The sequence below is a fragment of the Netta rufina genome, assembly GCF_964035555.1.
Source record: "Netta rufina genome assembly, chromosome: 3".
Lineage (NCBI taxonomy): Eukaryota > Metazoa > Chordata > Aves > Anseriformes > Anatidae > Netta > Netta rufina.
The window spans coordinates 91150723-91166919 of NC_140125.1; the positions used below are offsets into that span (position 1 = coordinate 91150723).

Consider the following 16197-nt stretch of genomic DNA (forward strand, 5'->3'; position numbering starts at 1 on the left):
TTTTTTTTTGTCTAGGATTTCAACCTGTATGTTCAATCTGTACGTGCATCTACACACTAATTGTTTGTGGTTCCAGAAAATGACACAGAAGATATATTAATATTTTTGCAGGAAGGTAAGAGCAAAGCAAAGATGTGAGGTCTTTTATGAGTGCTAGATATTTTCCAGATCACAGAAAGGTGTGTAATTCTAGTGGCTAGGTTATAGGATTGTGGATCTCTTAAGAGTACCTTGTGCTATAATGTTGGTTGAAATACTGATTCACTATGATAATTAGGCAGCTCTGTATTTCCTTGTCCCAGATGATTTTTTTTCTGTATAATGGAATAACCTCAGAGGAAAAAAGGTTGTGTCTGATCAGATTTTTCTTATGTAAATCAACTGAAAAAATACAAGAAGGTAATGGTCTGCTTCTGATGAAAAACAAATATAGATCACATATCAATCAGTCAAATGTACAAGGAAAATAAATAAGGATATATATATAAATACAAATTTACAAAAACAAAAACAAACAAACAAAAAAAACCCATACATTTTTGGTAAATTTAGCATGTTTTTTCTCCTGCATTTACAATTAGGAAAATATAATGAAATTCACATTAAGTTGCATTGCTTCACCTGTTGTCAAATAACATTAAAAGCATGTAGAATCTAGTATCATCTAAATGCATATTATTCTATGCCTTGTTGTGTAGTAGAATAAAGAATGTTTTCTTTACAAAAATGTTTTCTGTTGTACTTCTTGTAAGGGTGTGTAAATACATTTCATAAGCTTTTTTCCTTGAAGGTTTTAATCTATGTGTGTGCATGAAACAATAAAGTGCCTGTATGAGTACACACACAATTGATATAGCTAAAACAATATTGCTTGACTGTCCATGTATTTCTTGAGTTTAATCTGCTCAAAAAGAGATTAAACCATCTCCTGAATATTGCTTACTATATGACTATGTCTCTCATCTTAGAACTCCTGTGTGAGCTGTATGCAATCAGAAGTTGTTCATGTAAAATCTTTCTTTTTGGTTTTAAGGAAAACTTTCTTGTTTTCATTATCTAATATTTGACATATTACATGTTAAGCTATTTTGATATCAAAACCACAGCTTCTTTTTGTGAATAAGATGAAAATTAAGCAGATATCAAAGTACTCACTGACATTTAAAAAAGGCATAAAGCATGTCTATATTGCAGTCAAAATTGCACTTACAGTATAAACCTAAAGGATTTTGTTTCAAGTTTGCTCAAGACAATGTACTCCTTGGGTTTATCCTTACAGGATAAACCCAAAATCAAATCATTATAAGGAGTGATTCTGTTTTCCTGGTTGTGCATTGCTATATATGCCACTGTGTGCAATCCCTTAATTATTGCTGTTTGAGCTGAAATAACTCCTGGATTTGTGCCCGTAACTGTGGAGTGACTCTGGCTCTAGGGTCTCAGACCAGCATGCTGTGTAGGCCTAGACCTTCAATGGATCTGTTGGTAAACTTGACATGATGAATGTATTTATGTTAAAGAATGAACTGATAGCAATGTGATGACATTTTAATTCATGCTTTTGATATATGCAAAGATAATTCTTTAATTTAAAGGATAAACATTTTGCTCTGCTTCCAGAGAGTTATGGGGAGATGGATGGAAGAAGACAACCACCAGAAATTACATCATTAGGATAACATGTAGCATTGGGAATCATAAGCATAGCCTGTGAAATTTAGAATTATATTATATTATACAATGCTTAGAATAATAGCATGGATTGCAGGATGTTATCCACAGCACATGCACTTGATTGTATATGTATATTACATTTAGTTAACTAGCTATGCAAAAAATCTCTCTAACTCAACATTATCAGAGATGATGGTAACATTAAAAAACCATCACAAATACACCGTGCTTTCAGCTAAAAATCTATTCAGCCATAATTTAGCAGCTATTCAACAAAATGTTTTTTTTTTTTTTTTTTTTTCATGAAATTACTTTTCTTGGAGCTACTTGGAGGTAGCTTATTACCATCCATTTAAACTTGTTTAAATCCTGATATACATTTGTATTATTCTAATTAAGGTCTAGCCATCCATTACAGCTTAACAGAAGTTATTCTATTCATATTAAATGGTATGTAGTACAAATATTGTCCTTAATATATTTAAAATATTTAGAAGTTTAACTGATTAAAAAATATTTAAAATATTTAAAACTTATTTTGGGGCATTTCAATTTTGCCGCAAAATTCAATTCATACCAGGTATATTCCCTTAATCAAATGTCAGAAAGTGTAATGTTGGCCTCTACCATTTCTATTTTAAAGGAATTCAACCAGCTCAGCTTATATGAGAGAGTGGTAATTGAGCTGTAGTCTCAGGAATCAGGACAGAGATCAATTAAATACAGTAGCAACACAAATGTACTGTAAACCTAACCTCTATATAACCCCTGCTAAAATGAATGACAAACGTAAATTCATATATATTTTGTGCCTTCTCTGTGCAAAAATGGAGAGCATGATTTAATGACTTGATGTTCTCTTGATCTATATATTCAGTGTTCACAGTGCTGGTGATGCAGGATGAAATTTAGAGCACCACAGACAAGAGAGTACGGAATGGAAGCATTTATAACTAAGGGAGAATCAACAAAAAGATATCAAGAAAGGGGTATATTTTATGTTAGGTTTTGCCACACATAAATGATGAAATGCACAGCTACCATGCCACAAATATTGCAATGGATTTTTCTGAATATTGGGGTACTTCAAAGAAAAGGCATAAGCCCATCTTCTCTAGCCTCACTGCATTAAGCTTCTTTTCTAGGCTCAAATTCTCAGAATATCATTCATGCAAGTAGCTGTATATATATATATATATAATGACAGTGGCATCTGAAACTCAATCACACGCAAAAAATTATCTCCCTCGCTTTTTCTCTCTCTTTCTTTTCCTATGGGTGGCTTTCCACCTGATAGGCCATTTTCAAAATTTTACATTGAACACTGACCAAATTTTGTCAGTGAGGCCATAAAGACATCGATTGACGTCATGAATAGGCACGTGCAGGTCTTTGCTTCCCTCTAGTGACTGCTCCAGGAAGAGATTTAACTGAATCTGCTCGTGTTGCTCAACTATGGCACAGAGATTTAACATAGGATTAATTGCATATTCAGATACCTGTATCAGTGAGATGCTGATACAGCATGGAAGATGTATACTTGTGACAGCTCACGTTAGTGCAGATTTTAACTGGACATGTGCTTGACAGTTTTTGATGGAGTTTTACAGTTTTACCATCCAGAGACAATTTTAGCATTTACAGTCTAAGAACAACTGGAAGACACACTCTAAAGTGCATTTCAAAACACTTTGTGCATTGCAAACATTTAAGATCATTTTGCCATGCAAACACTGTTCTTTGGATAAATTACATGATGCTTGATTTATCAGAGTGAATATGATTTCAGGAGATGTCAATCAGACTTAGATCCATGCATTTGTAAGGAAAGACAAACAATCCTATACTCTGCAAATGCTCACAAATGCCTTGTATTATATTCTTTTCATATTACTAAAAGTAGGTGTACTTATACCAGCTGACATTCTCCCTTTGTTGTGCTGACTGCAAGTAAGTTTAAAATTAATAAATATATGTCTGTGGAAAACTGTACACTGTATTATTTATTAATAAGGTATTTATGCACATGATCTCTAGTCCTACTGTGAAAGAGATAGGAGAGAATGGCAGCGGGGCACAGTGCTTTTTCCCATGGATATGCAATATTCCTCAGATTTTTTGTCTTCTTGGGTGTTTCAAGTAGATTTTATTTTTGTTTAACTATGGCATAATGCAAAGACCTTTAGTTCTGCTGCACTACCTCTGTCAGATAAACAGAACTAAATTCTCCAGGACATGCAGCAGTCATGAGCTTATCAGAATGAATGAGAAAAACAAAACAAAACAAAACAAACAAACAGACAAAAAAAAAAAAAAAAAAAAAAAAAAAACAGAAATATCGTTATAAAGGTATTTAACCTTTAGAGTTCTGCATCATGGCAGGGAAATGATATCAGCTTTGAGAAAAGCTAGAGAACTCTCTCAATTAGGGCTCAGGAGTTTGGAGCTCAACCTCTACCTGGGTTTGATGGATGATCTTGGACAAAAAACCTTGCCCTCGTTTCCGCCATCTGTAAACCAGGGAGAGCAACACCAGCCTCTGTAGTAAAATGCTTTGACGGCTACACATGATACACATGGTGTAAATGAGAAAGGTTGAGAAACTTTCTCAGCTTTCTCCTATCTTGTACTTTTGGAAGCTGTACTGGATTTGGTGAATACTGTTTTCCTGTATAAGAGTCAGTCCAAGTCTAGCACCATGCTGGATTCACAGATCCCATCTGCTATATTCATCGGTGAGGTATTAACAGGGAAAACAACAAACACATTTTATTTAACGTGGTAACATCCATTATTTCTTATGGAAACATAGACAAAAAAAAAAAAAAAATTGACCAATATATTTTCTGTTCTAAACCTTATTCAGACTGCTTAATTATTTTTCTGCCCTTACACCAATTTAAAACTGATTATGAAAATACAAGCACTTGTTCTTTTTATTCACTTTCTAGAATCATATTTGCTTGCTATTGAAGGAAATCACTATTTTTAGTTTCTGGAAATCTGCATTTACATAAAGGCAATAAATAGCAATTAAGTTCTCAACAAATGGAGTTGATTAATCACTCGGTAAAAATAAAAAGAAAGTGAACTTATTAGCAAGAGTTAATTTAATTTCCTTTTTTTTTCTATAAATCTCAGCAGGTCATGTAAGCTCTGTTCATGGTAGTGTAGGTGTTAGTGAAAAGCAGTGTTATAAAAGAGAACTAAATTATAAATTCCTCCCATATATTCTGATTCATTTTTTATATGACTTAAGAAAATTTTCAGCTGACTCTTCTTCAATATAGAGACACTCCATTTTATATTGTATGGTACCTACCTATTTCAGGATTAAGTATTCCTGCATTCCAATATAATCTTACCAGCCTGTAAATTTAAATTTGTTTTAATTGAGGTCTTATATGGCTTGGTAAGTGGTTTGCCACCTAGTCTAATCTGATTCAAATCTGTCAAAGCCTTTTAGTTGTCTGGAAGGGAGTTTGGGTCAGGCTTCTCATTCTGTATTGTTTTAATGAAAAAGTTATTCCAAAGAATGATTCTGTACAATCTTTCAATTCTGTATGCTCAGAATTATGTATGTTCACAAACAGATGATTACATAGCTTCCTACTACACAAGTCCCATTATGTATAGTTCTTCATGAAAGTGAATACGCCAGGATGCATTTACCTTTTGAATAAGTTCATTAATTCATCCATTACATTTCACAAACATAAGGATAGAAACTAACTTATAAAGGAGATTTTCTGTCTTGGAAATACAAATTATCTGACTGAAAAGCTGGACAGACAAGTCTGACTGAAGTTGATGAAACAAGCAAAGCCCCAGCTAGTATGCATGGCCAAACTATATTTACATAAATTACTCTCATTACATTTTTATTCAAATTATAGAAAAATCTATTATTGTCTCCATGTCTTCCTGGCTACCAAAATGCTATGACTGTAAAGCAGCAATCAAGAGTAAGGAGAGGCTACTGTTCATATTTCCAGAAGTGAATTCTTATTTCTGGGGGTGTTCTAATTATTATTATTAGCTTCAGACATTTTGACCTAAGCTATATAGAGTCATCTTAAACATATTTTTAAAGGCTTGCAAGGTCAAACAAATAATAACTGCAATAATCTATCATGGTTAGTTTAAAAAACATAGTGAAGAGGGACAAAGAAGATTTGTTTTCCCTATCAATTTTATCACGAGACTACTATACGCAAAATTAAGTTTGTCAGCATGAATGTAAGCTTATGTGTTACAACTGAGCCACATTCTGCCCTATAAGCAAATCTGTGAGAAAATCACAATTAACTGGTAAACTCTTCTATATTTGCATTGAACAAATTCCTTTGTGGATTAGTTCTCCACAGTTGTAACAAAATCTATCCAGGAACAATGGGAGAAAATGATGAAAAAGCTTCAGGGGATAATTTAAAAAAAAAAGTAATTACTTTTTTTTTTTTAAACTCTCTTATTAAGGAGGGATGTTATAATTCTAGGGTGAATTCCTAAATTTATATGAATTTATAGAATCTATAATTTCACACGTATGTATTTGTGGTTTCACATCACTTTAGGGTAGAAAATGTAAACTATCATCACTGTAAATTTGTATTGCAGTGGGAAAAAAAAAAAGAGTAGACCAGACCTTACACTGTCCCTAAACTAAGATTGAACGATGTCAAAATCCTTGTAGTATTAAAATTTTCAGCTAATTGCATTGTATTACTGCCACCTGTATATTCAGCAGGCACAAACTGCTATAAGCACACATATGGACAAATAAAAGGCTGTCATACTGTTATAACATCCTTCTGCAGCAACTGGCAGAAAAGAGCCCCAGAATCCTAAAAGCCCTTTCTTTACTCAGTGCTGTGAGATGTTATGTTGCACCACGCACAGCTGTGGATTGCAACAGCAGCAACTGATACCTTCCTGCAGAGAGCACATGTGCCCGCATTATGTCTAACACGCTTCTAAAAGAACAAACCAGCTGCATTGTTTTGATAATGGGTTAGCGATTATTGCTGATCATAGCGATCATGTCACCTCATTCTAGTGACCCATGAGTCCATTCTATCTTCCATGCCTTCGTGGCATGTGGTGCTAGCTGAGTGTTGTGTGTGATGTTCGTAGTGCTCAGTACTGTGGCATCAAGCTTCCAGCTTCTTACTGTGTTGTGAACTCTGCATCCTGGGTCTTGAATCCAGAGGCTAGATCCACTAAGACAAATGACTAAATTTACCAGGCCAAACTTTCATAGGTCCTAGGGCTTCACATGTTACGGTCACAGATTCATGCATCACAAAAGGCATTCAAGAGAGCTATTCATACAGCCTACAAAACTGCCACACAAAATGGCATTATTAAAATGGAAATTTATGTATGCATATAAGGATTCTTTGAACCCCTGGGTTTACACAGCCTTGCCCTTTACATGAAGTAAAACAACACTAGGAAAAGAACACTGACAGTGATATGGCTAAGATTTAGGTGCAGCATGGTGACAAATGCATGGAAAGAGTGGTAAAAATAAATATAGAGGTGCTGGTACTCAGCTCTTCAGCCCATGAATGTTTTCCTAAACAACATGGCAGAGTTCCAGCAAAAGAGGCTGTGAGTAACACACTACAGAGGAACCAGCAGCTCAGGGGGCATGGGCTGCTCCTGTGAGGTTGAAAACTGTGATTCAGACTCCTCAAGTTCTTCTGTAAAGAACTGAAAGGCTGGTCCCTGAGGCTCCCTGGTGAGGAGGCCCTGAGCCATTGGGTTCCTGGCTGTTTGTGACTCTCTCTGCTGTCTCCATCTCCCTTCTTTTCCTTTCCAGAGAGGTACAAGGAAAAGGAGAAAAACTTTCAGAAAAAGAAAGGAGAAAAACTTTATTTTAAAACTTTTCAGTTTTAAAATAAAACCAAAAGTACAGCCCTCGTACCTGTCCAACTTCTTTTCTTTCTCTTTGTGGTCTGACAGACTAGAATGAATTTATCATAAGCAGTTCCTGACCACAGAGATGCCAGACAGGTGTCATGCCAGACAACACAAGTCACTAAAGGTACAATTATTTCTTGATTTTTTTTTATTGGTTTAAGGAATTTTTTTTTCTCCTCTGAATGTCAGTTAGTAATATCCTACATATTTTTCCCATGCACTGAAAGGAAAAGCATTCAGTATCTTACAACTTTATTAAAGGACAACATGTAGAAGGATATTGTCTGAAATAAATGGAAGAAATATCACTCAGATTTCCATGGAAAAACAAACCAAAACAAAACCACAAAACCACCACCTTTCATAGCACTGATGCTATTAGCTTCACGTAGGGAAGGTGCAATACTAGAGAAAACACAAGGTCTCACAGACAGACTGGTTGCAATCAACACAGACATAACAGCATTATATATCTGGGGAGAATAAACTGAAGCAACACAATATATTACTGGATTTGAAATTATTCTTTATAACACGTGACATAAGATGCATTCTTTATTTGCTCAGTATCAATATTGTAAGCTTAATAAGTGGAAAACCTAACAAGCTTAATAAGTGGAAACCCATATAAAATATAGTATCAGGGAAAAATCACTCAATTTCAAGAAAAGAATTTTGCCATAGTCCAGGTGACCATATAGTCACAGACGACAGTGTCAGGTTTGAAGATATGGCGTGACCAAAAAGCTCACAGATCCAGAACTCTGTTCAAGGGTGGATAATAAGGAACAGTTAATCACTAACCAATCTCCTGTGAAGCATGACCAAACCCCAGGTACACAAAACTTCCCCTGCTGTTGGAGAATAATTGAACTAACAAATAATAGAATTATAGAATCATAGAATCATTAAGGTTGGAAAAGACTTCCAAGATCATCTCGTCCAACCATCCCCCTACTACCAATGTCACCCACTAAAACATGTCCTTAAGCTCCACATCCAGTCTTTCCTTAAACACCCCCAGGGACAGTAACTCCACCACTTCCGTGGGCAACCCGTTCCAATGCCTGACTACTCTTTCTGAGAAGAAATGTCTCCTCAGTCCCAACCTAAACCTCCCCTGGCACAACTTGAAGCCATTCCCTCTAGTCCTATTATTAGTTATCTGCAAGAAGAGGCCAACCCCCAGCTTCCCATACCTTCCTTTCCAGTAGATGTAGAGAGCAAGAAGGTCTCCCCTGAGCCTCCTCTTCTCCAGACTAAACAACTCCAGTTCCCTCAGCTGCTTCTTATAGGACTTATAGGACTTCAGGTCCTTCACCAGCTCCATGGCCCTTCTCTGGACATGCTTCAGGGCCTCGATGTCCTTCTTGTAGTGAGGGGCCCAAAACTGAACACAGTACTCGAGGTGCAGCCTCACCAGAGCAGAATACAGATGGACAATCACCTCCTGGTCCTGCTGGCTACACTATTCCTGACACAACCCAGGATGCCGTTGGCCTTCTTGGCCACCTGGGCAAACTGCTGGCTTTCAGAGTATGCAGATAAAGACATAGAGGTTAAAAAAGTGGCCAAAAAAAGTTGCCAATAAAGCAAATATACTTTTCATATGAAAAACATTTAATTAAAAAACAAAATAAAACAAAACAAAACAAAAATATTTACTGATAAGTTAAGTACCTTCAACTAAAAGTAGACTACTTTATTTTGGTACTGTTGTTATTGGGCTATTTCCAAAATGTTTGCCAAATTCTGGTTATGCAAAAATCACCTGGTTTGGAAGGGCACAAGCACAGTACAGATCTTTGGGATTTGCAACATGGATTAATAGCATGATGGCTATTGATCCGTCAAGTCCAGTTGCCTGATGTTGAGAGTGGATAACTCCTGAGGCTTTAGAAAAAAGTGGAAAAAATAAGAGCAGAACAAGCCACAAGGCTAGCTGTATTGTCCTCTACCTATTTGCTTTTTAAGATTCCTGAATGAAAGAAACCTGTTCAGCATTATGAAACTTTCAGGGTAATTTAAAATTCATGGTGTCAGAATAAATATTCTGAAATATTCTGGAGTAAATACAAGTACAATGTTACAGAACAACAACAATAAAATTTACAAAAATAAAATTATGAATCATCTAATGCCCTGATGGCTAACATTATGAACCTTTTACTACAGAGATGGAAAAAAAAAAAAAAAAAAGTAGAATTTTGGTCTTGCTATTTGCTCAGGTGTGCTCATGAAATAACACATATGCATATGTAAAACAGTGTTGTCCATTCAGAATTTACTGATACATCATGTCTTCTTGTGAATATTTGATGGCTCTTATCACTTTTCAAAACAGATACATCTCCAAGAATACATGTACCTTTAATACATCAAATATTTGAACATCTTCAATAGCTACTTTTAAATAATATGGCTAGAAAACAGAATACCTTCATAGAATCATAGAATGGTTTGGGTAGAAAGGGACCTTTAAGATCATCTAATGACAACCCCTGCATCATGCAGGGACACTAGATCACGTTGCTCAAAGCCCCAAACAACCTGGCCTTGAACGCCTCCTGGGATGGGGCAACCACAACTTTTCTGGGCAACCTGTGCCAGGGCCTCACCACTCTCTGAGTGAAGAATTCAGCATACAAAAGCATAAGCTTCTCTCTCAAAATCTGACTATGTAAATTTGAGATGTTTAATTTTCTTTTTCAGGTTCTGAAGCATATTGAAAAGAGTACATATGTGTAGCATTAAATATGTCTATAAACAGTAGTAAGACTATTAATGCAAAACAAATGGCAAGATCAGAAGACACAGCATTTGTTTGTGGTTTTTCCAAACATTCATCCCAAATTCCTCCATGTAATCTTTTAATCACATTCTAATACACAATATACATTTTTTTTTCCCCCATAATCTAATCACATGGAAATATGCCTTTAATATTTTGGAACAGTGAAACTGAAGAATGTGCTCTAAACACACAGTGCTTAAAGCAACACATGTAAAAAAAAAAAAAAAAAAAAAAAAAAAAAGTAAATAAAGCACTGTGAAATCAAAACATTGTAGAGAGGAAACAAAGGACATGCTCAAATTCGTGTTCTTTTTTTTTTTTTTTCCTTTTTTTTTTTTTTTTCTTTCCATACAGAAGTGGAACATTATGATATTGTTGGTAAATAACTGTGTTATGATTCTTTCTTATTATCATAGATCATAGTACTACTTGTATTTGAAATTATTTTCGTGTTCAAAGTTTCTTATTTCTGTACTATCGCATTGTTGACTAGTCATCAGGGTAGTGATTTAAACCCAGACTGAAGGCTAAAACCACTCACAAAGTCATAGGCATACAACTTCTAACAATGTAAATGGTTCTGTAGAATGTGACATATGTAATATAACTGGGCAAGAAAAACAACATTATATTTTAAAAAAATATTGTGGCAATCACATAAGTATCTTTTTATGAAACACTTAATCTTTATTTAGACAAAGTTCACCTTGCCTTTAATGGGAGATTTGCAGTGAAAGAATAATGCAGGAAACTACTACTGTGTAAACTTAGATTTTTTTTTTCCCTAAACTACACTGATTTTACCGCTCTACTTCTTTATAGTAATGTTTTCTGTTTTGCTACGAAAGAGGCACACACTAAAGAAAGTAGCAGAAGACTGCTAGCAAGATTTCATTACTTAGTATACAAGATATTTTATTAAATGAAAAATGAAAATTTGCACCAACTAAAATGAAGATTTCTGTGGGTATCACAGTTGAAAATGGCATTTCTCCCTGCAGTAACAGAAATGGGAACAATGGGAACAATCTTTAGTTACCTGTCTGATCAGTTACCCACTTGCCTGTTGCTCAGCAACTACTGTAGCACAGAACTATGGTTCTCAGACACACAGACATTCTCATTTTAATCTTGAAAGGGCAGATTGAAATTACTATGTGAGTAATAGGTTTCTGGTGAGATATTGTATTGCTTCAGTTTACATAGCTGCAGAAAGGAAGCCATATGAGAATCAAGTACTTTGAATCTGCAAAAGGTTCATTTTCCCTGCTCTCATCCCAACCTGTTTACTGATTGTGTACTTAAATATTGCTAGGCACTTGAGCCATAGTAATATAAGCAAACATGTCACTTACGTTCTTGAATCGTCCCACAGCACACAGTATGGATTCAATGTGCCCTGAAAAGCAAACCAATAAACCCATTAGTTACTGGTATACAAGAAAACATGCTTGACCTAAACATTTATTTGAATCTCCTGCAAGATTACTCTTCTGTTCTGATGAATTGATGTCACTGGAGTTGTGAAAGGTTAATTCTTCTGGAGATTTAAAAAGCACTTGAACCTCAGAATATCTGCTGTATTGTCTCTTAGGTAAGGTAAGGCAAACATAAAGTTGTCCATTTGGTATATCCCAGTTGAACTGAAATATGAGATGAGAGTTAACCTGTTAAAAGACAACTTGAATGATCATTGCTGTGTTTACAAGCAGAATTTTAGGTCTCTGGGGGATATGGATGTTGAAACAGTAATGACTTCAAAAGTACTAAACAAATATTGGGCAATATGTCTAGAGTCTGGGACTTCACATTCAATACCCAAGTTCATTTGTCACTTGGGGCCTAAATGAGCAGAGCATTGTGTTCAAACTTTTTTTTTTTTTTTTCTTTTCTTTCCTTGAACTTTATGGGATACCAGTTCAAATCCCTTTGAAGTCAGTGGTAGGTTTTTGAATTGATGTAGATCAGGATGGGAATCTAGGTTTAGATATCATTAAGCTGTGGGTAATGTTTTAGGAAACTGAATTGTCCTTATTATTACTAATTTTTATTTTGCTGCCTATGAAGACTTGAGACAAAATAAAAATTCAAGTTTTGTCCTAAATCCTATAAATCTTCCTTTATCAAAACCCAGATTGATTTAGAAGTTCTTAACTAGCTAAAACCCACAAAATTATATTCCTGTTCATCATAAACATTAGATATTCCCAGAAGTCAGAACTATATAAATAAATATATATAAAAAATACAGAAAAATATATGTTTAATAAAATCACAAGTGCTTTGAAGAAACAGATGGGTTATGATATTTTCTTATGTTAATACGAATGTAGTTCTCTCATGAACAGTGTTGGTACAGTAAAAGTACAATTTTACAGATAAATCATACCTCACTATTTTATTCTGAAAAGTATATTATTTATAATAAAATAACATGACAAGTTTTAACTGTGAAGTTAAAATTTATTAAATATTTTAATTCAACTCGTCATCAAAGATGAAAAAGGTCCTTCTGAAAATGTCTCTATCAGAGGCATTTTAGGGAAATTTTCATCCTCTACTTCAGTATTTTGTTGACTACATTGAATTTTGTGAGTATAGTATAGATATATAAAACCAGCACATACTTATGGCACTGTACATTAACATATTACTGTAGAAACAATAATAAAATTTGTTCCATTCCCTGAAGTATTTATAATATAAAGAAGAGGAGGGGGGAGGAGAACACAGGACAAAGCACCAAATAGTAGATATGTGAAGATTCAGACACCAGGTCCTGATCAATAGCTAAAAGCTTTCAGATACTTTGACAGAAAATGATACAGAAGAATAAGAATTAAGAAAAAATGAAATGATCATGCAGAATTAATATTTATTTTATTTTATTTTATTTTATTTTATTTTATTTTATTTTATTTTATTTTATTTTATTTAGATCATGAATTTGTATCCTGAGTGAAGAAAATCTATTTGCAATTTGATATAGCTATAAGTATATTTTTACAAGTGCTATTATAACTAAACTGTAGTAATAATAAACTGCTTATTTGAGAATGGAGGCCTGAGGCCCAGTAGCAGGTATCATATAGTTCATTCTAGGCATATATATGTAGGTATGTATAAATAATACAAAAATACTTTCAGAAAAAAAAATGAGAGCAAAAGGGAAGTCCATTATGAAAACATCTCAAAAACAGAGGGAAATGTCATTACATAATAAAATGCAAACTTTGCTGCTGTCAATTCACACACTTCACTCTGCTTAAAATGTATTCAAATATATATATAATGTATGTTTTGCTATTAAAGTTATTAAACAGAACCGTGGAAAACAGGATAAATATTGCACCTCTTCTTTAAGAGGTTCTTCTAAAAGGACTTGCTCTGCCAGCTACGGAAGATTGCAAGGGCAAAACAGCCTCTCAGAACTTCTTCCTTTCTTGATAACCTGATCAAATATCCTTCAAGCACTGCAAGGACCACAAGGAGCCTGTCTTCCTATTTTCTTCTTCTGCTGCTCTCTTTTACATGCTTCTTCTGGGTCTGGCCTCCTGACAATGTCTCACACCTCTGTTTTTGAGCTACCTCCACCAGCCACCCTTTTCTGCTAAGGCAATGATCTTTCATCACAGCTCTTGCCAGTTAATTACTTAGCTGAAGCTAAGGAACCATCTACCGTGTCCATTAAGTTTTATGACTGCTGCAGTATTGATTTATACACTTCAGAACAAGACTTGGATACATCAAAAATAGACATATGTATGTGAGTGTGTATGCATATGTATCTCTGCTTGGCATATAAAGCTGAACTTTTGAGATGTGATTGGCAACTTTGACAGCTACGCAGCACAATGCCAACAGTGTTTTGTAGCCAGGGTTTTCAGTTTTATTGAAAACTTGATGTTCTATGCTACTGCTGGCTTGTTACTTTAGAGTCCCTGGAGTAAAATTCAGTGCTAGCAGAAGGTGAGAGTTCATATTCTATCTGGAGCAAATAGAGCTTTTGTTTGAATTGTGCAGTTTTTTAAACAATGACTTCAGGATCTCTTTGATCAAACTACTGGAGAAATGTGATCACATTCATATTTAGCGAATATCATCACATTCATATGTAGAGAACAATAATGTTTGCTAAATAATGCATTGCAACTCACTTTCTCACTATGCTCAACTATTTTAATTCATCTGCTAAACATAATATATTCTAAATAGCACATGGAATTATGATTTACACTTCCTCCCCCAAAATAATACTCTCTTTCTATTAATGTACTGGCTAATTTTGTTATAAAACAAAGCTATGATGGTAAATTTTGAATAAATTAATATTCAAATGCAAATTTAAATTAAAGATATTAACTCTTATTAAGTAACCATGTTCATTTTATTTCATAATCTCTTATCAAAGTAATTTAGTCAGTGGAAAGGGAGGTGGATGAGCAAATGTGTGGGTATACTCCTATATAGGCATGCTCTAGAGGTTGCTGAAAAATTAGTCATTAAATTCATTTGAAAACAAACTATTTTAAAGTGAAAAGCATTTCAAGAACAAAGGTTTGAAAAGAACAAAAATAATAATAAGAGACATTCCAAAAAAGCAGATGAAAGAAAATATTAATATTTTATGTTCTGTTTCATAATTAGTCTATTTAATTGACATCATGATTATTCGGTCATTAATATACAATGTTCAAACTCTAAGAATACAGTAATAATAGTTTTATTTTAATTTCTGTATGTGACATTCAAAGCTTGTTCCATTGTGATATTTTAATTAGATAAACTCTTGTTTTCAGCTAACAAAAGGTGACAAACACCCAAACCTACAAAAAAATGTTTCTATGTATATACAATCTCATTATTTAAAAATCAAAGTCCCATCGTGGAGGTTATACCTTGAATAGAAAAGTCACTAAACATTTAAAGTAACTAAAAATGTAAAACTGGTTTTCCTTCTCAGACTTTCAAGACCAGAGTATGGTCTTGAAATGTCAGTGTATCTGCCTATCCAACTACTAGGTGGATCAAGATTGCACATAAATGCACCACATATATCTAAGGAATAAGAATTTGTTCCAAATACTTGCTGCTTCTATGGATTAAATTCTAGGACAAGAACAGAAACAAAAGGTCAAAAGAATTGGCTCTGATATACATTTTCAAGGTTTTCTTTTTTTTTTTCTTTTTTTTTTTTTTTTTTCAAGACATGAGCTAATACAATACTCATTAGTTTTCTCTTACCAAAAGGTTGACAAAGCAAGGTGTCTCTAAACTGGCCTTTTGTAACAAAGAAGTTTCATCTCATTTCCGTGATTTTGAAACTTGGCAAAAGCTTCAAAATAGAATATAGAGCTTCAAAAGCTCTATAGCTTATTCAAAGGGATTAAAAACAAAACAAAAACCAAAACAACCTATTACTCTTTAAGAATTTTCCAGAATTTCAGCTTATAGGGAGAGTGGTTCAGCTTTTCTTTACTCTAGCCTTGCTTGTGTACTGCTTGTTTCAATAGCTTGTGTTGGACTTAGCAGTATGTTCATGCTGACATGCAGCTTACTAGCATTGCTTTTTGTTTGTTTGTTTGCTTATCTGTTTAGTTTGAATTTATTTCTTATCTAGCATAAGTGACCAAAGTAACTACAATCTTAATTTTCTCCTACCTGCTACTTTTCACTTTTGTGAGTAGTTGTCCCAATTTCAAACTACAGAAGTCATTCTCCAATATTCCTTATCTAAATCCCATATATTAGTTCCACAATAAAGAAAAAAAACCTCTCTAAAATATCTTAAAATTAAACAGAAG

At 34.2% G+C, this 16197-nt stretch overlaps 1 protein-coding gene across 1 annotated transcript in view; it reads right to left on the reverse strand.

Annotated features, from left to right (window-relative positions):
* ADGRB3 (adhesion G protein-coupled receptor B3) overlaps window positions 1–16197 on the reverse strand; it is a gene marked incomplete at both ends in the record, with an annotated part of 465234 nt that overhangs the window by 165954 nt on the left and 283083 nt on the right. Inside the window, 1 exon segment of the mRNA XM_084283871.1 lies at window positions 11749–11792. Coding sequence (XP_084139997.1) covers window positions 11749–11792 — 44 coding nt within the window.